General features: G+C 43.3%; 1 protein-coding gene across 1 annotated transcript; it reads left to right on the top strand.

Annotated features, from left to right (window-relative positions):
- Window positions 1–1,417: 1,417 nt before the first annotated feature.
- Window positions 1,418–23,690, top strand: PSPH (phosphoserine phosphatase). The gene is made up of 7 exons (XM_065924748.1): window positions 1,418–1,673; window positions 6,431–6,485; window positions 16,250–16,408; window positions 18,267–18,401; window positions 18,857–19,002; window positions 19,980–20,128; window positions 23,173–23,690. The coding sequence occupies exons 3-7, from the start codon at window positions 16,269–16,271 to the stop codon at window positions 23,278–23,280; spliced, it is 678 nt and encodes a 225-aa protein (XP_065780820.1). The 5' UTR covers window positions 1,418–1,673; window positions 6,431–6,485; window positions 16,250–16,268; the 3' UTR covers window positions 23,281–23,690.
- Window positions 23,691–24,735: the final 1,045 nt, after the last annotated feature.

The raw sequence follows: 24,735 nt of genomic DNA, 5'->3' as shown, positions 1-24,735 counted from the left end.
CTCCTCTGGATAACTTTTTTTTTGCTGTGTTGCATGGCTGGTGAGATCCACAACCAGAGATTGAACCTGGACTCCTGGCAGTGAGAGCCTCCTGGCAGTGAGAGTCCTAACCACTGAATTACCAAGAAATTCCCTGGACAATTTTTTTTCTAGTATGTGTTCTAGCTAAACAGTGTGCACAACACTGCCACCTCACATCCACAAGTGTTAATACAGGTGTGAATGTGAGGTGGGTACAGGCATCATAAGTAGTAGACAGATTTTATTTGGTATATTTTACCTGAAATCTATTTAACATTAAGCATCTATGAAATATGAACAATAGCAAAAATGAACACTTCTACTGTTTCTTTTCCTCTTGAAATAAGTCCTCAATTATCACTTTAATAACTTATATACAAGTATTTGGTGTTTACCACCTTGTTTCTTCTATTCCCCAGTATTTCTAAATTACTTGCCATAGAATATAAACAGGTTCTTGACAAGATTATTTTTTTGGACCCCCTTATTTTGTCCTCCCCTATTAATTATATTATCTTTTACCTCATATTTCAAATCATCAAAATTCCTCTTTCTTGTCCTTCATCAAAACCATCCCTGGCAGATCTGGGAAAAACTGAATGGGTTGTGCCCCAAACCTGCAAACATTTTCTTACTGATGAAATGTGAGAATATTGAACTTCAAAGTCACGTGTGACCTCGGAGCATCAGGACTCTTGTTTCTGGATAGAACTGTGTTTTTTGAGAGGTCTGGTAGCAAAGGGCAGGGATGCTGTGTCCCAGCCTCACTCCAGCATCCCCTTTGTGTGAATCACCAGTTTGAAGGGAGGCTGTAGACGTGAACTGTCGGTATCCGAGGTTTCCGTTGTTTAGGGTAGGACCTCACCGCCTAGCTCCAGACAGCTCTGCCCAAAGGTAAACGTTTGTGGGCAATGACTCCTTATTTACAGTAGTCAACATAAAACTAGCTGGGCAATTGATACCAAGAAGAAAGAAAGAGGACCCCCTCAAAAAGCTGGGGGTGCAAAGACTCATTTTGTCACTCATGGGTTTCTGCATTTTAGCCGCGAATGTGAGCAGTTTTTGCGGTTCTCTTGGGACTTAAATTCCTACAAGAGCATAAAGCCAAGTGTGGATTAAAAAAAATAAAGCCCCTAAGGGGCTTTCCTTAATTGCAAAATCAGTACAGAGGTCCCTCTCTTCTCTCACCGACTCTTATCCCAAGTGGGTGGTGACGGTGGGGAGCGCTGGGAAAGGACCGGAGCTTTTGCAAAGTGGAGGTGGAGTGGCCCGCGGCTCCGCAGGAAAGCGTCCACCGCCAAATGCAAGTCGAGGTCTGCCGACGCCGAGCCCCCGGCGGGAGGAGGGGGCGGGTTCCGGGAGTCCCTCCCTCGGGGGCGGGGCCAAGGGCTTCTTCCCAGCCCGGCTCTGCAGAGAGGAGGTCTTGCAGGCTTCAGTTGAGTATAAAAGAGATGCAAATCCCGCAAGAAGCCACCGCACTTGTCAGCGGATCTGGTGATTGATAAAGTCCCTGGGGCTCTGCACCGGTCACCTCCCTCAAGCTCCACAGCTGAACGTTGGAGCCAACCCTCGGCCCCTTGCAGTCGGAACTTTACAGCCGCGGGAGACCTGAAGGCGGTGGCAGCGGCCCAGGAAGGAGCAGCAGCGCCGGGGTAAGTCTGGGCAAGTGTTTATCTCGCCGTGTGCCCAACTTTCTGATTGAGCGGCTCGCCTGTCCTATAGCCGGGGCCTTTATGATTCTGCATTTCTTTCTCTTCATCGGGATAGGTAAATTATGTCATGGGATTCCAAGGCTTTCTTTTCATCCTTTTACTTTTGATGGTTTTCACTTGTTTTATCCCACTGCTGCTTGTTACCAAACAGCATGAATGAATGATGCAATCCCACATAGGGGAGTCATCAGTACAAGAGTAGGAAAAGTTCCAGAATTTAGAGTTGCAGTATCTGACTTCGTCAACTTCTTTTTCATCAGAATTCGAATTTTAAATATGTATTTACCAGATACATTGTTGTACGGCTTCAAGCCGGGAATTAAATAAATAATGCTTCCATTCATCAAACTTAACGTTCTAAGTTTTCCTTATATGTGACCTGCACATGGTGTTTACTCTTTAAATATTTGACTACTGGATTGAAATGAGGATCAGGGAAGAAAAATGAAATCCAGAATTTCTATATGCTATCTCCACTGCCCGATGTGTTCTCAATATCATTATCCTAGTCCTGTCGCTTTCATATTGGAAAACAAAATGCTCAGGATGTTTTAAGTTTTCAGATTATCTGATACATATCTAATAACTTTTCTTTTTTGGCTGGGAAACTCGACACGGGAAATCTTAGTTTTTCCCTGACCAGAGATCAAACTCAAACCACCTGCTTTTGAAGCAGAGTCAACCACTGAACCACCAGGGAAGTTCCCCTTATAACTTATTTTTAAGCTTACATTTTATTGATGTATAATCTAATGCAACAATATGCACCCATTTTAAGTGTACGTTTTGATGAATTTTGACAGCATTGTACACACTTATATTCACCATCACAGTAGAATACTTCCATCTCCCCTAAAAGTTTCCTAGGGTCTCTATAATGATTTTGGTCATTATAGCATTTGTTGGTATTTTCTAGGGTTTCATATAAACAGAATCATACTCTTTTGTGTCTGGCTTCTTCTGGTCAGTATAATATTTTTAAAATATTTATTCATATTATGATGGTGGTTAGTTTAGTCACTAAGTCGTGTCCAACTCTTGTGAACCCATGGACTGTGGTCTGCCAGGCTCCTCTGTCAATGGGATTCTCCAGGCAAGAATACTGGGGTGGGTTGCCATTTCCTTCTCCAGGGGATCTTCCTGACCAAGGGATCAAACCTGGGTCTCTTGCATTGCAGGCAGATTTTTACCAATTGAGCTATTTATGTTATAGTATGCATTGGTAATTTATTCCTTTCTTATTGCCGAGTAGTGTTTTGTTTATCCCTTCATCTGTCATTTGGGCTATCATGAATAAAGCTGCTTTGAATGTTTTCGTTTCTCTTAAATACACCTCCAGGTATGGGATTGCTGACTGACTCTTACAGTAAGTAAATGTTTAATTTTGTAAGGAACTGCCAAACTGTTTTCCACAGTGTTGCATTGTATGAGAGTTCCAGGTGTTCCATGTCCTCACCATTACATGATAATGTCAATCTTTTTAAAGTTGTTCTTCTTTTGAGCTTCTTTGCACATCTTTTTTGAAATGCCTTTTAGGATCTCTTTTTGCTCATATTTTAATGGGTTGTGTGTTTTATTGAGTTGTAAAAGTTCTTTATTCTAGATAAAAGTCCTGTCAAATATGTGGATTGTGAATATTTTCTCCCCTTCTGTGACTTACCTTTTTTTTCCCGTTCCTTAATGGTGTCTTTGAAAAGCAGTTTTTAATTTTGATGAAGTCCAATCTATCATTTTTTCCTTTTATTATTCATGCTATTTGGGTTTTATTTAAGAAAATGTTTACCAATTATGGTTGTTCTATTAGGTATCCCTGCATAACAAATAATCCCCAAATTCAGCAGTTTTAAAAGACAAACATTTATTTTCTTACAGTTTCTGTGGGTCAGAAGTCTGGGAACAGCTTATCTGGGTGGTTCTGGATAGGGTCTCTTTTTTTTTTTTTTTTGGATAGGGTCTCTTGAGGGGTTGCAGTTGGCCAAGGTCAACTTATCCGAACACTTCAGTGGAGGAAGATCTGCTTCTTAGTGCGCTCATCTGGTTGTTGACAGGATTCAGTTCCTTGAGGGTTGTTGGACTGAGGTCTTCAGTTTCTCCCTGGCTGTTTGCTGCCAGTTCTGCCACATGCATCTCTCTTAGGGCAGCTACCAACATGGCAGCTGCCTTCCAGTAGAGCAAGGAGTGGGGGTGGGGCAAGAATGGAAGCCACATTCTTTTTATAAAGTGACAACAGGCGCACACACTCTTTATTTTTTGGCCTTGCTGCCTGGCTTGCAGGGTCTTAGTTCCTTGACCAGGAATTGAACCCAGGCCCTGGCAGTGAAAGCACTGAGTCCTAACCAAAGGGCCACCAGGGAATTCCCCTAGATAAACTCACTTTAAAAAACCCACTTTTTTTGTGTGTGTGATTAGAAATAATTATGGATTCACAGAGGGCTGCAAAGAAATATACAGGGAAATCTCATGCACTTCTTCGCCCATGTCCCTTCCCCTGAGGCCAACATCTCAAGGAACTGACTCTGGCACAATCCATAGAGCTTGTTCAGATCTCACAGTTATACACACTCATTTGTGTCAGTCTAATTTTGCAAGTGATATCCTATCACCTCTGCCTCATTCTATTCACTGGAAGAGAGTCACTAAACCCAGCTCACTGTCAAGGGCAGGGGGTTAGAGATGGGTTGGAATAGCAGGAAGTTGGTTCATTAGGTGTTGTTTGTTTTGGTTTTTTGACCAAGCTATGTGGCTTGTGGGATCTTAGTTCACCAACCAGGGATCAAATCCAAGACCTCTGTACTGGAAGCACAGAGTCCTAACCACTGGGCCTCCAGGAAATTCCTACTAGGGGCCATTTTAGAGGCTGCCTGCCATAGGAGTGCAATTTTCCTCCTGCATTTTAGAAGTCTTATAGTTTTAGCTTTTTTTGTTTAGGTCTTGATTCATTTGGAGTTGATTTTTGGCATTGGACTACAATTTTATTATTATTTTTACATAATTCGTCATTGGGCTACAGGTTAGGGAAGGATGTACATTCCATTATTTCTATGTATAATTAAAACTACCAGGTAGGATTTCAATATAATGACTATCAGAGTCTTGTCATATTCATATTGGTGAAACAAAATAGAACATTTTAAGTTTTCACATGATTTAATACATGCCCAATTGAAAAAAAAAAAAAAAAGGTAAGTAGCAAAGTACGAATTCTAAATTAGAAGAGAAAAAGAGTCTGCCTTTATAATTAAAAGAATTTCTCCTTTAGATGTAAATGGATCAAAGGAGAAAGAATAAACTATCTTAAAGAAGCAAATTAGGGCCTTCTCTGGTGGTCCAGTGGTAAAGAATCCTCCTGCCAATGTAGGGGACACAGGTTCAACCCTGGGTCTGGGAAGATCCCACATGCCTCCGGGTAAATACCAATGTGCCACAAGTACTGAGCCCGGTCTCTGGAGCCGGCGAGCCTCAACTACTGAAGCCTGTACACCTAGAGTCCGCACTCTGCAACAAGAGAAGCTGCCTCAATGAGAAGCACCTGAACAAAGAGTAGCTCCCAATGGCTGCAACTAGAGAAAGTCCAGCCACAGCAAGAAAAACCCAGCTGTGCCAAAATAAAATAAAATACATGCACACATAAAAAAATAATTCACGCTTGAAAAAGAAACAAACAAAAAAGGAGCAAATTGGAAATAGTACCATTCTTGTGCTGCCATTCTGGGCAGTGGGTTGTCTTCTAAGAGAAGCAGCTTCCGGGGAGGGCCAATAGGATGCAGCTCTCACGGGCCTGCAGGGGAGCGGGATTCAGAACACTTGCAGAAGCTCAGCAGTGTGGGGAAGACACGCTAGGCTTGCATGCTCAGGTACAAGGCTTGGAGTACAGCTTGTGTTCTTCCTCCTTCTCGGGAGTATTATCCTCTATGACTGGTGAGAGAAAAGGTACACCACACCGTTTCTGAGTGCAGTGAGGACTGTATTTGAACTTCCCAGAAGATTTCTTTCCATTCTGTTGCTTTCCTTTGTCAAGCCCCACTTTGCTCTTTCTTGCTGCTTGTTCTTAACTGCTTCTTTTTGTCTCTTTGTTTCTTCTGAGATTTAGCACCTTCGTCCACTTCTTTTTACAGTTTAAATGATGAGGATAATAATTGGAAGTTGTTGGCTTCGTTCCCTTCTTACGGAGCAGCAGGGTTCCTCTCTGACTATTCTTGGAATGTTGTTGACTTTCCTCATTTTGAAGACAGCAGGGACCATTTTGTACAGTCTGTAATGTTCCTACATTGTCTTCTTTGTATTTGTATTTTGTTTTCCCCCAAGATCCTCTTTCCCTTTTTCTCTCCTTTCCCTTGCTCTGAGACATGCCAATCAGGTGTAGGTGACTTTTCTATCAGATTCGAAGCTTTTTCTGGCTTAAAGCCACAGAAAAGGGTATATTTCCTCTTCTGTGGAGCTTGAAGGAGGCAGATGTGAAGTATTTCCCAGAGAAAGTAGCCTTAGGAGACTTTGCAGCCAACCTTTCTTTGTTCTAGTCCTACATAGGGAGGATAGTGAAGCTAGACGGTCTCTTTCTTCTCCTGTGTCTGGACCTTGATGTTGATTTCCCAGTTCTTTCTAGGCTCTTACTCTTGCAGAACTCATGAGATCTCTCTTAAAGAAATTTGTAGTCAGAACTTTATCCTGAATTTCTTTATCCCCCGCCCCCTCCCCAGGAAAGAAGTGGGAAGAGAAGACCGTTGTCTCCTGTGATTCCAGCACTGAAGAAACGTGAGTCTGATTTGTCCGTTGTTGTTGTCATTGTCAGTGTTATATGTTTATCAGTTATCAGTTTACTCTTCACCTGCATAAAAAGAATTGTCTGCTGTAAAGCTATGTGGTACACATACAATCTTGGTTTCCCTGAAGAAGAGCTGTTTTGTTTTAAATCATAAAATGTACTATAAATGCATTGGCAGGAACCCCCCGTCCTAGTTACAGGAAGGCTCTTTGACTCTCCTCTGATCCAGAAACCTCTCAGACTCCATTGGACCTTGTTTCACTGCTTGGAGGGCCCCAAACAGCCTCACCACCAGGACCAAAGCCACCCAGATGATGCCCTTCTGAATCCAGGAAGCTTTGCTCTGTTGGCCTCCTCAACCTCTGTACCAGCTTATATGTGTTCTTACATAGGTGAAGGCAAGAGGTCAACCCCTGCAAAAGGGGGAGTTGGTGAAGGTGATCTTAGATGTCTCTTGTGAGACACTTAGATGAGAAGCTGGAAGAGAGTTTGTTGGGATGAGAAAGTTTTCTCCCTCTTATCTAACATCAGACTTCCTAAGGTTGGCCTTGAAGGAAAGCTTGCTTTTGTACTTTTGGAACTGGGAGTGGGTGACAAGGGGTTGTCAGCTATGGCTTCTTTACCAATTGGCCCTCTGCTTCCCCAAGGTGGACCCGCTTGGAGTCGGGTGGGTAGGAGTCCTGTCCTGAGCCCCAGAAGGCAGTGGTCTAGGGGTCAGGACCAGGCTTGGGAACTGCCATGTCTAAACACAGACCTTCCCACCAGGATTTCTTCCACCTCTGTCCTGTCCCCCTTCCTTGCTAGTCTGGATGTGAGGGCTCCAGAGTCCATTCTCCAGCAACGATTTTTCTAATGTACACAATTCACTTTGAAGCAATTGAACTTACTCAGCAGATTTCCCTTCCCACCCCAGAACTATGAGAATTTTGAATTTGTACGAATCACGGGTCACTCCTGGTGGAGACGATGAAAAAAGGGGAACAGAAGTGAACAGGGAGGTAGGGCATCTTACGGTGGGGGCTGCAAAGTGCAGAAGGAAGCTGAATTTGCTCTGTAGTCTAAACAGGGGATTGAAACCCATGTAAGCTGAGGATGGAGGGCATATCCCCTGGCACAAGCATTCTGGGGCAAGGTTAAGGTCATATAATCTAGCTCTGTCTTCTAGGGAGGGCATGGAGAAAAAAATTAGCCTTCCAGGTAGCTTCAGTGTAATGTTTGTGCATGGCTGTTAGCATAACTAGCACCATCTTGGGTCCTTACAGTTTCTCCTGTCCTTCTGCTGACCCTACCCAGGACTGTATTGTGCAGTGAATCACTTCTCTGTCGTCAACGGCTTTGCAGCTAATAGACATTGTTTAATAATCATCAGGGCCAGGTAGCTCTATGCTCTGTTAGTCCCCAAACAATGATGAAAACCCTCCCTGACGTATTTCCAGCACCCCCAAGACTACTTACCCTTTCATCAGTCTTGGCTTAGGAGTGCACGCCCTGTTCCCAAGTACCCTGATTATATGGATCTGCCTGCCTCATTTGTTGCTCTCAAGATGCCTTCTCAGTTTGTGGGTACTTTTTGTTCCCTCTGTCCTCCAATAGTTTGTCTCAAACATCCTGTCGTAGGAAACAGTGCAACCTACAGGTGTCAGTATTCTAAGTCGGGACTACTGTTCATCCGGGCTTGTAGAAATCAGTCCTCACTTCATTAGAGGAAATGTGTGTTTCCTTTTGTATTCGAGGCTCATGATCTGGTTGAAGCTATTGCTGGTATCAGTGGTTGGAAAGAGGCTCAAGGCTCTGGCTTTTTAAATGTGAGCAATAATGATTTGTTCAGCCATCCCAGTGAGACCGAGAGCATCTTGAAGATGGTGCCCATTCTGTGTTTCCCAGATCTTGTGCTGGGCACAGAGTGGCACCGTGGACTGGCTTCACTGTCTTTGAAGAATAGTCTGAATTCTTTTTTAAAAAATATTTTTATTTATTTGACTGTGTTGGTCTTAGTTGCAGCATGTGGGATCTTTCATTGTGGCGCATGGATTCTCCAGTTCTGGCACGTGGACTTAGTTTCTCCGTGGCCTGTAGGATTTTAGTTCCCTGACCAGGGATTGAACCCACGTCCCCTGCTTGTCAAGGTGGATTCTCAACCACTGAACTGCCAGCGAAGTCCCCAGTCTGAATTCTTGGTGGAAGTCTTTGACATTTCCTGGATCCATGTTATGTTCTTAACAATGTCTAACTTAATTCTGCTTAATTTATCCACATCTTTTATGTTGTCTCTGTGCTTTTGAGATCCAAATTTCAGTTCTTTGACCATCACTTAGGAGCTGTATGACCTTGGGTAAAGCATTTAATTCCTTATACCTCTATTAGTTAATTTGGTAAATGGATGTATCTGTATTGTTCCTGTAGAAAGGCACAGGACTAGCCCCAGATAATGACTTTGAGCTTCCTTCCAACTTCGGAATATATGACGTTGATACTGTTTCTCTGCGGTAGTCGTCATTTCTGGTTAAGGATTTTAATTTTAGGGTAATAGCATACTAAATTGGAATTGTTTAATTGAGAACAGTAATGTACTCGATTCTGTGTTGGGTTCTCATTAACTGCTTAGATTCAGCTCTAATTCCTGAAACATTTCAATTTAACACCCACTGTGCTGGAACAGTGGAGAAGGCAATGGCACCCCATTCCAGTACTCTTGCCTGGAAAATCCCATGGACAGAGGAGCCTGGTAGGCTGCAGTCCATGGGGTCACAAAGAGTCAGACACAACTGAGCAACTTCACTTTCACTTTTCACTTTCATGCATTGGAGAAGGAAATGGCAATCCACTCCAGTGTTCTTGCCTGGAGTATCCCAGGGACTGCGGAGCCTGGTGGGCTGTAGTCTATGGGGTCGCACAGAGTCGGACACGACTGAAGAGACTTAGCAGCAGCAGCAGTGCTGGAACAGAAAAGTAATTCAGTCAAGGTCCCTACCCTGAAGGAACTCACATTCTAGGAGAGGCATGGGGGTAATTAATTAATTCTTGGTGGGGATTATGAAGGCGATAGTACGGGGAAAATAATTTAATCTGCACCTTGAAGAATAAATAGGAATTTGCCCCTTAAACATGAGTAATTAGGTGATTTCAGGCAGAATAAACAGCATTTACAAAGATATAGAGAACTAAAAAACCATGACATGTTTAAGGAGCAAGAAGTCCTCTGTATTCTTTGAGCATAAAGTATGTGTATGTGAGTGTTTGTGGGGGGAGGAAAGTGGTGGGGAGCAGACTGGTGAAATGGAGAGGATTTGAATCATGAACGGCATAAATGAATCAAGTAACAGAGACATTATGTTTATTTCTATGCTAATAATGAGAAATGGATAAGCAGGGACATTCTGAGGTGTGCTGTGATTAACCTGATGTGATTCCACAGTTGTCAGCGGCCAAACCTGAATACAGGCAGGTGCCAACAGTATAGTTAATAAATGCAAATGACTATGTATATTAAAAAGAGCCTTTACCCTTTAAGTATATACATTGAAATATTTTTGTATGAAATGATATGATTTACTGTGAGATAAGTCAGATTTATCTCAAGATGGAATCCTGTGGATGTGAGAATGTGATTTGTAATAAACACGTGTTTGGACCTGTCCTGTTTCTGACACAGAGCTCCTATAATCCTTGGAATTTTCCATGATGAGACAGATAAAGATGTCTCTTGTGTGAATGAGGTGACTTTTGGACCTACCTAAGGATGAGGGCTGTTTGCCATGAGAGCCAACCATGTGACGAGAGGGTTGAAACCTTCGGTCCCACTGACCTGACCCCGAGAGGGGTCAGAGGCTGAGCTCGGGCACCAGTGACCAATGATTTCATCAAGCGTGCCTTTGTAATGAGTCTTCCTCAAAACCCGCAAAGGACGGGATTCTAAGAGCTTCTGGGTAGGTGAACACGTGAAGATTTGGGCAGAACAGCGAGCCTGGAGAGGGCATGGAAGCTCCCCTCCCCTCCCACATATCTTTGCCCTGTGCATTTCTTTCATTTGCTTTTCCTAAGTTATATCCTTTAATAATAAACCTAGTAAATTTTGTGAGTCGCTCTAATGAATATTGAACCCAAGGATAGGGTTGTTGGAACCTCCACTCTATCGCTGGTCAGTCAGAAGCACAGGTGATGGTAATCTGGACTGTGACTGACATCTGGAGAGAGAGAGAGTGTGTGTCGGGGGTGGAGTGCGGTCAGTCTTGTGGACTGAACCTTTAACCCGTGGAATCTGATGCCCTCTCTGGGTAGATAGTGTCGGACTTGAATCGAAAAGTAGAACACCCTGCTGGTATCCAAGAACTGCTTGGATGTGTGGGAACCCCAACCCCCGTTTCGGAATTGGGGTGCAGAACCTTTTATAGTGGGGTTGTTGATGAAATAAGATTTGCTATGATTATTGAAACAGAATAATAAATACACGGAGTTCATGTATTCATGCTTCCTATTTTTATATGTATGTGAAATCTGCCACGATAAAAAGTTTTAAAAAATCGTTAGCTGTGCATATGTAATTCACAATTGTATAATTTTATTTATTCATTCAACCTTCAGAAATTAATTGAGTATCTACTCAAAAAAGGTTCAAAACAATAGGTGTTTTGGAAAATTTTGTATCTTAGTACAAAGAGCTTGCCATCCAGGAGTGAAAGTGATATGCACATAAATCAATATAAGATAAGTTGGAATATTATGAATTCCATATCTTAAAGCAGGTCTCCATAAAGTATTGTGGAAGTTCTGGGAGAGATTTTTTTCCAGCTCAGGGGATCAGGGAAGACTTCATAGTGAAGATGGCATTTGAGCTTTATTCATTTACACACATTACTGAGCCTTGTGCGTATGCTAAATCACTTCAGTAATATCCGACTCTTTGTGACCCTATGGACTGTAGCCTGCCAGGCTCCTCTGTCCATGGGGATTCTCCAGGCAAGAATACTGGAATGGGTTGCCATGCCCTCCTCCAGGAGATCTTCCTGACCCAGGGATTGAACCCGAGTCTGTTATGTCTCCTGCATTGGCAGGCAAGTTCTTTATCTCTAGTGCCATCTGGGAAGCCTTACTGAACCTTGCTACATGCCAAGTACTGTTCTCAGTCCTAAGGATCCAGCAGTGAACAAAGATGATAAAGATCCTACTCCTGTGAAATTTACATCTTAATGGGAACAGATAGACAACACATAATAGACATATATTATCAGGTGTTAGAAGATGAGAGATGCTACAGAAGAAAAGAAGTAGGACATCATGAGGGAGATCAGTAATGTCTGGGGTAAGGTCAGGGAAGGTGGTTACAGTGATAAACAGGGTGGTCAGGTTGACATCTGGGCAAACTGCTTCTGAGGGAACTGGCCAAGCGGGTATTCGTCAGATGAGCATTCCCACCAAGGGCGAAGGTAGAGCAGAGACTCTGAGAGGGGAGCCTTCCTGGTATATTTGTAGAGCAGCGAGAAGACCAGTGAGGCTGGAGCAGAGTGAACAAGGGTGAGAGGGGTAGGAGATGAGGCCAGAGGAGTAATGCGGAGGGCATGCTGGTGGTGGTGGTGCCAGAGTTGGGGGCAGATCTTATAGGTAATCATAGGAATTTGGGCATTTACTTTTAGTAAAATGAAAAGCCACCGAAAAATTTTGAGCTAAGATTGTGACATGATTTGGCTTATAGCTTACAGTGATTCTCTGGCTGTTATGTTGAGAGCAGATAGTAGAGGTGGGGACATTTTAAGAGGCTGTTGGTACAATCTTGGCTAGAAACATTGGTGCAGGCTGGAACGACAGCAGTGGATGTGGTGAGAAGTGGTCATACTTTGGTTAGATTTTGTTTTGGTTAGCTCTTAAAGGAAGAACCGGACTTTCCGGGAGGTCCAGTGGTTAAGACTTCACACTTCCACTGTAGCGGGTGTGGGTTTGATCCCACATGCTGCGGGGCTCGGCCAAAAAAAAAATAAAAATAAAGGCAGAACAAATAGCATTTCCTGAAAGATTGGTTGTGGGATTTCAGGGAAAGAGAAATGTTAAAGGTGACTGAGGAGTGGAGTTGCCATCAAGAGAGAGAAGGAAGGCTGCAAGAATGGCAGTCTTGAGGAGGGGAGGGAAGACTGGGAGTTCAGTTTTGGACGTTATGTTTTTTGTTTTTTTTTGGAATTAAAATAATTTATTTTAAAAAATAGAAAATAGGGTACATCTAAAGTTAAAATTTCACTTTTTTTGAAATAGTATTATTCTCCAAAAAACTACTTCCTCCTAGGTATGATTTTTTTTTTCTTTTTTCTTTTTTTTTTTTTTTTTAATATTATTTTATTAGTTGGAGGCCAATCACTTCATAACATTTCAGTGGGTTTTGTCATACATTGACATGAATCAGCCATATAGTTACACGTATTCCCCATCCCGATCCCCCCTCCCACCTCCCTCTGGACGTTATGTTTTATGTTTGGGATGTTCACTAAACATCTGAGTGGAAGTCAGGTAAGTAGACAGAGTTTAGGGTTTGGGAGAGAAAAACTGAGCTGCAGGTGTGCATTTGGGAGTTACTGTCATAGAGATGACATTTAAAGCTATGATCTTGGATAAATTAATTCCTCTAAGGAGTGACCAGGTGGCGCTAGTGGTAAAGAATCCCCCTGCCAAAGCAGGAGACATAAGAGACTCCAGCTTGATCCCTGGGTGGGGAAGATCCCCTGGAGGAGGAAATGGCAACCCACTCCAATATTCTTGCCTGGGAATTCCCAGGGACAGAGGAACCTGGTGGGCTACAGTCCATGGGGTCGCAAGGAGTTGGTCATGACTGAAGTGACTTAGCCCTTAGCAAGGAGTGTATATAGGCAGAGAAGACCAAGTTCGGGCCGTGGGCTATTACATAAGAGAACCAGCCAGCAGGGAGCTTAGCCTCCAAGAGAGATGTGAACCTGGGAAGTTGGTCCTCTAACTTGAGGGGTCAGCTTGAACAAGAACATGATGTTGGGGGTAAAAAACAGATCGTATTGTGTCGGCCAAAAAGTCGATTGGGTTTTTTCATAATCTCTTACAGAAAACCCAATAGATAACCAGCAGCAGATGTGTTTTGTATTCATGTTTTTGAAAAATACTTCTCTTCTATGGAGACTTATTCAAATTTAGGTTAATAATGTCAGTGCAGAGTTTTAAATTCTGTTGATAACTGGATTCATTAATTTACCCTCCTCTGCCTGTTTTTAGTGGGACTCCAATGAAATTGGTGTTTCCTGTTTGGAGTACTCTCTTGTAAGGGCTCAAAACAAGGATCAGCAAGATTTTTCTCTAAAGGGCCAGACAGTATGTATCTCAGGTTTTCCAGACCATAATGTCTCTGACGCAGCTACTCAGCTTGTCTGCTCTTGTGGGGAAGTCACTATAGACACGTAAATGATGAACGTGGCTATGTTCCCATAACATTTTATTTACAGACACTGAATTTTGAATTTTATGTGACTTGCATGTATCACAAAATACTACTCTTCTACTTTTTCCAACTATTTAAAATGTAAAATTCATTCTTCACAGGCTGTACAAAAACAGGTGGCAGGCTGCATTTGGCCAACTGGCTGTGTTTTGCTGACCCCTGGCTTGAAAGATCCCCCCCCCGCCCCCAGGTCAGCTTTGAACTGGATCATTCTACCAAATGCACTGGTTTGTAATCAGTTACAAAGTGGGTTGGGCAGGCTCCTGTGAGTCAGCTGTCAGCCACTGTTTATGCTGATTTGCATGGTCCGTGTACCTTGTACATGACGTATTAGTTTCTTTGATGGGAGAGTGGCCCCGGACGACCTCTAGGATCTAGTTCACCTCCAAGACTCTAGTCCGTTGATTTTCTTTCTTTTTTAAAAAGTAATTTTATTTATTTGTGGCTGTGCTGGGTCTCTGTTACCGCTTGAGCTTTTCTCCAGTTGTGGCAAGCGGGGGCTTCTCTTGTTGTGGAGCACGGGCTCTAAGGTGCAAGGGCTTCCGTAGTCAGGGAGCGAGGGCTTAGCTGCCCCATGGCATGTGGGATCTTCCTGGACCAGGGATTGAACCGGTGTCTCCTGCATTGGCAGGTGGATTTTTTTTTTTTAACACTGAGTCATCAGGAAGCCCCAATTTTCTTAAAAAATAAAAAATACTCAAAATTCTTTTGAAACTGTCCTCTGTAGCTCCTGCAGCACTGTGGTCTCTCTCAGCTCCTCCCTGTGACTTCTCCCTCTCATTTTCCTTCACAGGCTCCTGACTTGACGGTCCGGTTTCTCTGTGCTCTGTCCTCAGCCTTCTCCTTTTTCCCCTTCTCTACTCTCTCTTCCAGCAGCCTGTGGCTTCAGTTACCACCTCTGCACTGGAAACAAACTCACGTGTATGTTTAGCTCTGACTTCTGAGGTGTAAAGCCTTTCAAGGTTTCCTATTAGCTAAAAGTTCCCCCTACCACCACCAATATTTACTTATTTGGCTGCACCAAGTCTTAGTTGCAGCATATTGAACTCTTAGCTGAGGTATGTGGCATCTAGTTCCCTGACCAGGAATTGGACCTGGGTCCCCTGCATTGGGAGCATGGAGTCTTAGCTCCTGGTCCACCAGGTAAGTCCTTCCGTTAGCTAGAATGTTAAAATCCAGACTCCTTAAGACTTATCTGGTGGTCCAGTGGATTAGAATCCGCCTACCAGTGCAGGGGACACGGGTTCAATGTCTGGTCCAGGAAGATCCCACAGGCCGTGGGGCGACTGATCCTGTGCACCACGACTCCTGAGCCTGAGCTCTCGAGCCTGTGACAAGAGAAACCATGGCAATGAAAAGTCCATCTACCGCAACGAACAGCAGTCCCCAATCACCGCAGCTTAAGAAAGTCTGTGTGAAGCAATGAAGACCCAGCAAAGTAAAAAAAAAAAAAAAAAGCCTCTTAGCCCGCCCATACTAACTGCCCGTGCACTGCCTGCCAGCTGGCTTGGGCCGTTGGGCAGCTCCCAGCTCATCAGCCATCATTCTGCCTCCTTGTCTTTGCACATGTTCTTCCCTTTGCCATCACTACCCCCCTCCTTGCTGCTGTTCTCCCTCTGGCTCATTCTCAGGACACAACAAACTGATACCCTTCCCTTTGAGAGCCCATGGAGAAGGCCACTTACTCTGCAAGATTCAGCTCAAATGCCTGTACCTCTTGGAAGCCAAGGTTAACCATTTACTCTGTGTGCTGACAGTATCTTATGCACATTTCCATTGTAGCACTTGCCTTATTGCTCTGATTAGGTCAAAAGTACGTGAATATTGGTTGAAAATAAAATACATTCATAAATTGATAACCTACAGTAGACTTAATTCCTGGGAGCAGAATCTGGGTCTCCACTCATCTTTGTAGCCCTAGAGCCTGACATTTAGAAGGTGCTTAATTTGTATTAAAAAAAAAAATGAATGAATCCATAAGGACATGCTTATACAGGCTTCGGTGACTTTGATACGAAATATAATATATTGACATTCGTAGGCAAAATTAGGCCTTTTAATGATTATATTTTGTCTGATGCTGGGAAGGAGCGAAGGCAAAAGGAGAAGAGGGCAACAGAGGATGAGATGGTTGGATGGCATCACCAATTCAATGGACATGAACTTGGGCAAACTCCAGGAGATAGTGAGGGACAGGGAGGCCTGGCGTGCTACAGTCCATGGGGTTGCAGACAGGTCTTAGCAACTGAACAACAACAACAAATGATTATATTTTATGTCTTTAAATAGACTCATCTTTTTCTGTTGTAGGAGGAAAATTCTTCCAAAGATGGTCTCCCATTCAGAGTTGAAGAATCTTTTCTGTTCAGCTGATGCAGTGTGCTTTGATGTTGATAGCACCGTCATCCAAGAAGAAGGAATTGATGAGCTGGCCAAATTCTGTGGAGTTGAGGATGCCGTGTCAGAAATGTAGGAACAATATTTATTCATCTTATGAAATGATAGAGGATTGCGAAAGAAGAGTGACTTTTGGATGACGCACAGGACCAGAGCCACAATTCCCTGATTTTAGTCCCTTCCTATGAAACATGGGCACTAGATTATTTTTTTCCATCACTTAGAGCTGAATTTGTTGGTGTAGTACGTCATCCAACCATCCATTTTATATATATATATATATATATATATATATATATATATATATGGGCTTATATAAATATATGGGGGGGGGGGGGTCTTCCCTGGTAGCTCAGCTTGTAAAGAATCCATCTGCAATGCAGGAGACCTGATTTGATTCTTGGGTTGGGAAGATCCCCTGGTGAAAGGATAGGCTACCTACTCCATTATTCATGGGCTTCCCTGGTGGCTCAGATGGTAAGGAACCTGCCAGCAATGTGGGAGACCTGGGTTCAATCCCTGGGTTGGGAAGATTCCTTGAAGGAGGGCATGGCAACCCACTCCAGTATTGTTGCCTGGAGAATCCCCATGGACAGAGGAGCCTGGCGGACTGCAGTCCTTGGAGTCACAAAGTTGGACATGACTGAGCAACTAAGCCGAGCATAGCATATATATATATATATGGGATCGAACTTGTCTCCCTGCAGTGGAAGCATGGCATCCTAACCACTGGACTTCTGGGGAGTTTCCCATTTATACACATATTTATGCCAAAAAGTGTATATATAACACTAATATATACACTGTGACAAATAAGTATGGATGACACACCCTTAGCTTGGCCAGGGGAATGATGACCACAAATAACCAAGGAAGGTAGCCTATGGGACCTCCAGGGGTCCAGGGCTTTGTGTCATGGTTGAAAGTATGGCCTTAGAGCTTTGCTAGAAAGCTAGTTTTGGTTCAGAGTCTCCACAGATGCCCAGGTGAGAGTTCCTACCTCCCTTCTGCTCTCCCCTGTGCCACCAGGTCCCAGACCGTTTCCTGTTCAGCTTCATCTGATGCAAGCATGCCTGGCCTAGAAAACCAAGCTGTACAATTTAGTTTATGATGGCAGCATCGGAGCTGCTCCAAAATATATATAAATCAGCAGCAGTAAATACTGTAGATTTATATATATATGCAAAAATATACACACACTATTCTTAAGTCTTCTATGACATTTTTTATCTGTATACTTTAAAAATTACTTATTTATTTTGGCTGTGCTGGATGTTTGTTGCTGTGCCTGGGCTTCTGATCACAGTGATTTCTCTTGTTGTGGAGCGTAGGCTCTAGGGCAGGCTTCAGTAGTTGCAGCTCCTGAGCTTTAGAGCACCAGCTCAATAGTTACCGCTCACGGGCTTAGTTGCTCCACAGCATGTGCTATCTTCCTGCACCAGGGATCAAACCGGTATCTTCCGCATTGGCAGGAGGATTCTTTACCACTGAGCCACCAGGGAAGCCCCTGTATACTTTTTCTTTGATGTGATTATTTTTAACATGCTAAATTATGTAAGTGTGTGTGTGTGTCTGTGTGTGTGTGTGTGTATGTGTGTATGTGTATGTGTAAAGAGTACTGGCCTTTAGTCTCTTTCTTGGTTTACAAGTGCTCATGGTTTCTAAGGAAAGTACCTGTGGATAGTACATGCGTTTTTCTCAGCTCACTGGATGGTGTATTTGTGGATGCAGAATATGAATGTGATTCTCAAGCACACCCTCCATAGTTTATCCCTGGCCCCACTCACTCCCATGGCAACGTAGCACGTCTGTTGTATGGTGGGGCACCTTCCTCATGGATAGACCTTGCGAGGAGCTGGGGAGGGTGGGCATGTAAACTTTGATGACAGCTGACTTGGCTGGCTTGATTGTTGGGTCTTCCTCCTCCTAGGACACGGCGAGCCATGGGTGGGGCAGTGCCTTTCAAGGCTGCCCTCACAGAGCGCTTAGCTCTGATCCAGCCCTCCAGGGAACAGGTGCAGAGGCTCCTAGCAGAGCACCCCCCGCACCTGACCCCCGGCATAAGGTAAGGGATGCCCGGTCTGGGTACACTGTCTCTCTATCAGCACCTGCGTTTGGGGGCACGTCCTTCGTTACTGTAGAGCTTCTGTGTGGTTCTTTGGGTACTTGTGAGTGGTCTTGTCTGGGTGGTTGGTCCTGCCCATGTCTGCCTTCCCTCTTTCCCAACAGAGAGCCAAGATCTCCTCTTCGTCTTGTGTTTCTAGGTCCATGGGCAGAACAGAGTTGTGGAATGGTTTCCTAAAGCAGTCAAGCCCCACCCACTAATTTCTAAGTGCATTTAGAAAAACATATATGGAACATTAATTCACTAGGTGATACACCTTGCCTGATGTACCTTGGACAGATGCATTAGGAGAAAATATATATTTGAGTTTCCTTTCCACGTTTCCTGTTTTCACTTTTGTATTGATCAGCATTTGGTATTTGCAGTTTCCCTTTTGTTTTTTTTTTTTTTTACAGGGAGCTAGTAAGTCGCCTACAAGAACGAAATGTTCAGGTTTTCCTGATATCAGGGGGCTTTAGGAGCATTGTGGAGCATGTTGCTTCAAAGCTCAACATTCCATCAACCAATGTATTTGCCAATAGGCTAAAGTTCTACTTTAATGGTAAGGCTTTCATGGTCACATTTTCCCCTCTAATCAGTTTTAGTATTTAATGTCTGTCGGAACGCAGCTTCAGCAAGGTGGTGTCAGAGTTAAATGCTGAGATAGAGGGTTCTCTCTACTGATGTCTTTCACACCTTGGTACCCTTTGTTCTGCAAGGTACACTTAGGGCATCATCTCACCTACCTTCAGTATCCATAAGATCATCTATCTGTATATACATGTCTGCATTTTAGTAAATAATGTCATGTAACCCATATGACTTATTTTGTTATTCAGTATATTTCAGTTTTATGAAAGCTCTCATGTATTAGAGCCAATTTGGCTCATGCGTTTGACTCAGGAAGGAGAGTTAATTTGTGAGCAAGTCACTGCACTGTAGCTGCCTTTGGAGGCGCCTCCCGGCCCCTCTCTGGACCATCACAGAGCCCCCACTGTAATCTTCTCGTCACCTTAAGATGTCTCCGGTTATGTCAGGGGGTGGCTGGCATTCTTAAAACCAAATGGTATTAATTAAAACATTTAAATTGTTACTAGAACACTTTTGAAGAGTTTATAAGATAGAAATCATTAAAAAAAGAGTAGAGAATAAGTGTAGTAATTACTGGAAGATGGAAATAATACATCAAATGTAAATTAGAATCTCCTCTTGGAAGAAATTATTTAATAACATGTTTTAAATTAATATATTACTGTTTCATGGTGTTCTGCCATTTCAGTAAGTTTTGAGATTTGCTATATTGGAAGCTTAAAAGATAAAACCAATTAACCGTGAGATGTTTATCACCTAAGGGAATAACCTTGACAAGAAGTTTGTAATTTAAAAGCATAGCTTGTTCATTTTGAGAAATAAGTGTGAAAGTCCAGGCTGTGTTACTTTATCAAAGGCCACTTTTAGCTTTGCGTGGTATGTAAATGAGGATGTCATCTATGCAAAAAAGTGGCCCTACTGATCTAATTCTGTGGATTTGTTTTATAGGTGAATATGCAGGTTTTGATGAGACGCAACCAACAGCTGAATCTGGTGGGAAAGGAAAAGTTATTAAATTTTTAAAGGAAAAATTTCATTTCAAGAAGATCATCATGGTTGGAGATGGAGCCACAGACATGGAAGCCTGTCCTCCTGCTGTATGTATTAAGCATACTAATTTTTTTGCAGTTTGTGAGAATGAAACAAAAACCTGTATCACTGTAAAACAAAAAACCAAAATAAACAAAACACATTCAGTCTCAATATATTAATTGACTTTTTGCAAATCCAAGGAAGGTTGCAAATAAGGAACTTAAACCCCATTTAAAACTTGCAAAAAGACCCCTTGTCCCTGCAGTATGGCTGCTGCCTCTTAGCCCAAGTATGTGCTCAGTGAGGTTTGGCTTCATTTCCACAATGAATGCAGCTCTTACACTACAACCAGAATTTCAGTGTTTTATACTTGATAAACTATTTCCTCATACATTATCTCATTTAATCTTCGTAACAGCCCTGTGAAATAAAAAGTATCATCTTTTCCTTTTTACTGATGGGGTAACTGAGGGTCATGGGAGATTTGATATCATGCCCATATTAAAGCATTTTATTTTTCTTCTGCATTTACATTGCTTTCTGAGACTAGCAGGAAACAAGTGCTCTATGTATGTGTGTGTGTGTGTATGTGTGTGTGTGTGTGCGCGTGTGTTCAGTCGCTCAGCTGTGTCCAACTCTTTGGGACCCCATGGATTGTCGCCAATACCTTAAATATCACATGTCCATTTCACATAGGACTGTGACTAACTTTTCGTTCTACCTTAAAAAAACTGAACCAAAAATATAGTGGTGAACGTTTTACTACCTAGTTTCCTCAGATCTAAAAATAACATCTGTCTGTCAATGATTAATCAAAAGCGGTTAAAGAATTTTTTGGGATCCTTTTAACATTACTTGAGTCAGTTTGAAATAATGCATTCTTAAATGATTTACAGCCAATGTCAGGGTCGACTAAGTACTGAAAGCCAGGCTAGTGGATATCAGAGTACAAGGCGTAAAATGCAGGGTTCTCTCAGGGGGCCCTGAGTCCCGGTATCCAAGAAGGACAAAATTACAAATTACAGAAGATCCTATCGGTCAGAAGGTGACACAGCCCGACTGAACCAAGAGAAGGTGGTGTGTGTGCAGGTCTGTAGCCCTGGAAGGTGGTCTGAGGAATCTGCTCCCTAATGAAGGGGTTCCCCAACCTTTGTGGCACCAGGGACCAGTTTTGTGGAAGACAATTTTTCCATGGACTGGGGGTTGAGGGGTGGAGAATGGTTTCTGGATGATTCAAGGGCTTTGCATTTATTAATGCCGCCACTGACCTGACAGAAAGTGCAGCTCAGGAGGAGTGCAAGCGATGAGGAGCGGTTTGTAAATACAGGTGAAGCTTCTGCCTCTCTCCTGCTGCCCACCTTCTCCTGTGTGCAGTGCCAAGTGTCCCGGGAGTGGGGAGCCCTGCCCTGAAGGACAGTTAGCAGTCGCCATGTGGAAGCCAGGCAGAACTTGGCGGGGAGGGCTTCTAGAGGGAAGGGAAGCAGCAGAGCACAGTCCCAATGTACTAGGTACAGTCTGAGGCTGGTCAGTGGGCAGGGAAGTGTGGGAGTGGGCTTTCTCTTCAGCAAGAGAAGAAGATCCCACGTACTAGGCTCTCTGGTGTTACCTTTGGGTCCTGGGAAGTCCTGGAAGCCTCTAGACCAAGAAGGAACAAGTCAGGGTGTTAGGACAGCAGAACTGCTTGCTGGCCTGCAGAGGGCTGCCGCAGAGGCAGGAGTTCAAGAGGCTCAATTTAACTAAATGTAAGAATCTACTTATTTTCCCCCATTGTATGGTATGAAAATAAAAATGAAGAGAAATGGCAAGTAAGATAAATTTGTACTTCTAAATCAGTGTATATTGTGTCTGTGTCCTGGCAGAAAAAAAGAGAAAATACCACTTAAAAAGACCACTGACTATGGGATTTCCCTTGGAGAAGGGCATGGCAACCCATTCCAGTATTCTTGCCTGGGAAATCTCATGGACAGAGGAGCCTGGTGGGCTACAGTCCACGGGGTTGCAAAAGATCTGGACACAACTTAGTGACTGACAACAGTGAGGCTTCCCTGGTGGCCCAGTGTTTAAGACTCCACTTCCCAGTGCAGGGGTGTGGGTTTGATCCCTGGTCAGGGGACTGAGATTCCACAGGCTGTGAAGGTGCAGCCAAAAAAAATTCAGAAGATCATTGACTGAAAGACGGTATCACTGAGAAGAAATGAAGGAAACAATGTGCCTTTAAGTCATTCTACTTATGGAAAAATAGAGTGCTGCTAACATACTCGGGGGTTGTCATCTCCTTCAGCCCCGGATAACAGGCCTCCCTGCGGGCAGCAGGGTGGGTCCCTCAGGTTCACCCAGGACACCAGCTTGGAGGTATTCTGCCATGGCCCTGATTCCATGCCTCGGGCATTTCCCCAGCCCAGCAGGCTTCTCTTCAGTCTTCTTTCTTTGAAATTGGCCTGGATGTGATTGCCACCCAGTTTAGAACTCAGATGTTTACCACCTGGTGTGGTTTTATTTACTAATTTTTTTAGTATTTATTTGGCTGTCCTGAGGCTCTGTTGTGGCAGTTGGGATTTTTAGTTGCAGCAAGTGGGATCTAGTTCTCTGACCAGGGATTGAACACAGGTCCCTCTGCATTGGGAGCATGGAGTATTAGCCACTGGACTACCAGGGAAGTCCCTATTTTTAAGAAAATATATATTTATTTGGCTGTGCAGGGTCTTAGATGTGGTGTGCAGGATCTAGTTCCCTGACCAGGAATTGAATCTGGGCCCCCTGCATTGGAAACAAGAAGTCTAACCGCTGGACCACCAAGGGAAGTCCCAGGTTTTATTTTTGTAAGCAGTTGTCTTGATTTTATAAGGATTTTAGTTCTTCTGAAGCCCACAGTGTCCAGCTGAATGCTTCTGCTGCAGTGGTGGTCAGACTCATTTATTCGAGTGGCAGGAGGAGGGGAGGAGGTGAGCAGGCTCACAGGGAGCTGGGGAGGGAGGCATCCCAGGTGATGCTGGGCTCACCTGTCTTTGTACAGAGTTTCTTCTTTTCAATAATACTTATTTCCCTAGGCTGCTGCTGTCTCTCTTTCTCTCTCTCCTTTTCAACTATTTCCCTTTCTTTCTCTTCTTAGGATGCTTTCATTGGATTTGGAGGAAATGTGATCAGGCAGCAAGTAAAGGATAACGCGGAATGGTACATCACTGATTTTATAGAGCTTCTGGGAGCACTGGAAGAATAAGATCCATTTTTATAAAGTTCATAACTTCAGGTTAATTTTAAAAAATTATGCAGTTTGATACTGTTTGCTTCCAATTGCTGATTACAACCCAATCTATGAATTTTGTATTGATTATCTGTACCTCCAAGTAAATGATAGTTAGGGCTCATAGAACATTGTGGTTTGTTTTTTTAAACTGTAGTTCCAGTATTATTTTGACCATTTAATTGCCTGGAGAGTTTTATAATCTGAATTCTTTATCAATCTATCAATTCTTTATCAGTCAGTTCTAGCTATGTTTGATTTGAAGGCTTTGGAAGGTGGATGGAGGTTAATTAAACACCTTCACTGTTGGGAATGTGGATTAGGCAGCTTTAAATGAAATTGGTTTTCCCTTTATATATAAATAAAAATTTATGCATATATCAAAACAGATTTGTAGTTTGTTTTCTTTTTGAGCCACACCACTCGGCTTGTGGGACCTCAGTTCCCTGACCAGGGACTGAACCGAGGCCCTTGGCCGTGAAAGCTCAGACTCCTAACCACTGGACTGCCAGGGAATTTCTGATTTGTTGAAGTTTTAATTCTGCCTATCATGTATTTCAGTATCCAATATTTCAGATACTCTAAGTATATGAGTAGAAGCAGCCTCCAGGCCAGGAACCAAGGGGTGGAGATCCTGCTGAGCCCAGGGCAGAGTGCTGGTCACAGCACAGCCACCAACAGCCCCACCACTGGGGGCAGTGTTGAGTGTGAGGGATGGAAGCTCTTTTCTTCCCTCCTGGTATTTGTCACGCAGGAAATGTTACAAAGGCTTTTTTAAAAAGGTAACAGTGGAGCCTTAAAAGTACTGACCTTAAAAGATAGATATTTGAGCTCAGCCCGGTGTCTGTGATGACCTAGAGGGGTGGAAGGGAAGCTCAAGAGGGAAGGATGTACATATACTGATGTACCCAAACATAGCTGATTCACGTGGTTATACAACAGAAACTAACACAACGTTGTAAACCAGTTACACTCCAATTTTTTAAAATGGATATTTGATAATGACATGAATTAAAAGAACTAAAAACAACCCAAAAAGAACTGAAAAAAGATTTTATTAATCTCAAATAAAGATCAGCATTTTCCCTTAAATGAATTAAGAAATAACTCATCAGAACTTACACGAACCATTTCTTTCTTTTTTCTGAAATGCTGATTTATTTGGCTGTGCCAGGTCTTTGTTTTGGCACTCAGGATCTTCTAGTTGGGACCTTTGAACTGTTCATCATGACATGTGGGATCTAGTTCCCTGGTCAGGGACTGAACCCAGGTCCCCTGCATTGGGAGTGAGGAGTCTTAGCCACTGGCCTACAGGGAAGGCCCTGAACTATTTCTGAACTATTTCACAAATGGTTTGGGAGGATTCGAAAAGCCAGGTTCATGTTTATTCTGAGCAACGGCCTTAAAAGGGACATTTCAGAACATGCTTTG

The sequence above is a fragment of the Muntiacus reevesi genome, chromosome 2 (assembly GCF_963930625.1).
Source record: "Muntiacus reevesi chromosome 2, mMunRee1.1, whole genome shotgun sequence".
NCBI classification, from domain to species: domain Eukaryota; kingdom Metazoa; phylum Chordata; class Mammalia; order Artiodactyla; family Cervidae; genus Muntiacus; species Muntiacus reevesi.
This window is presented reverse-complemented; position numbering and strand designations above follow the sequence as displayed.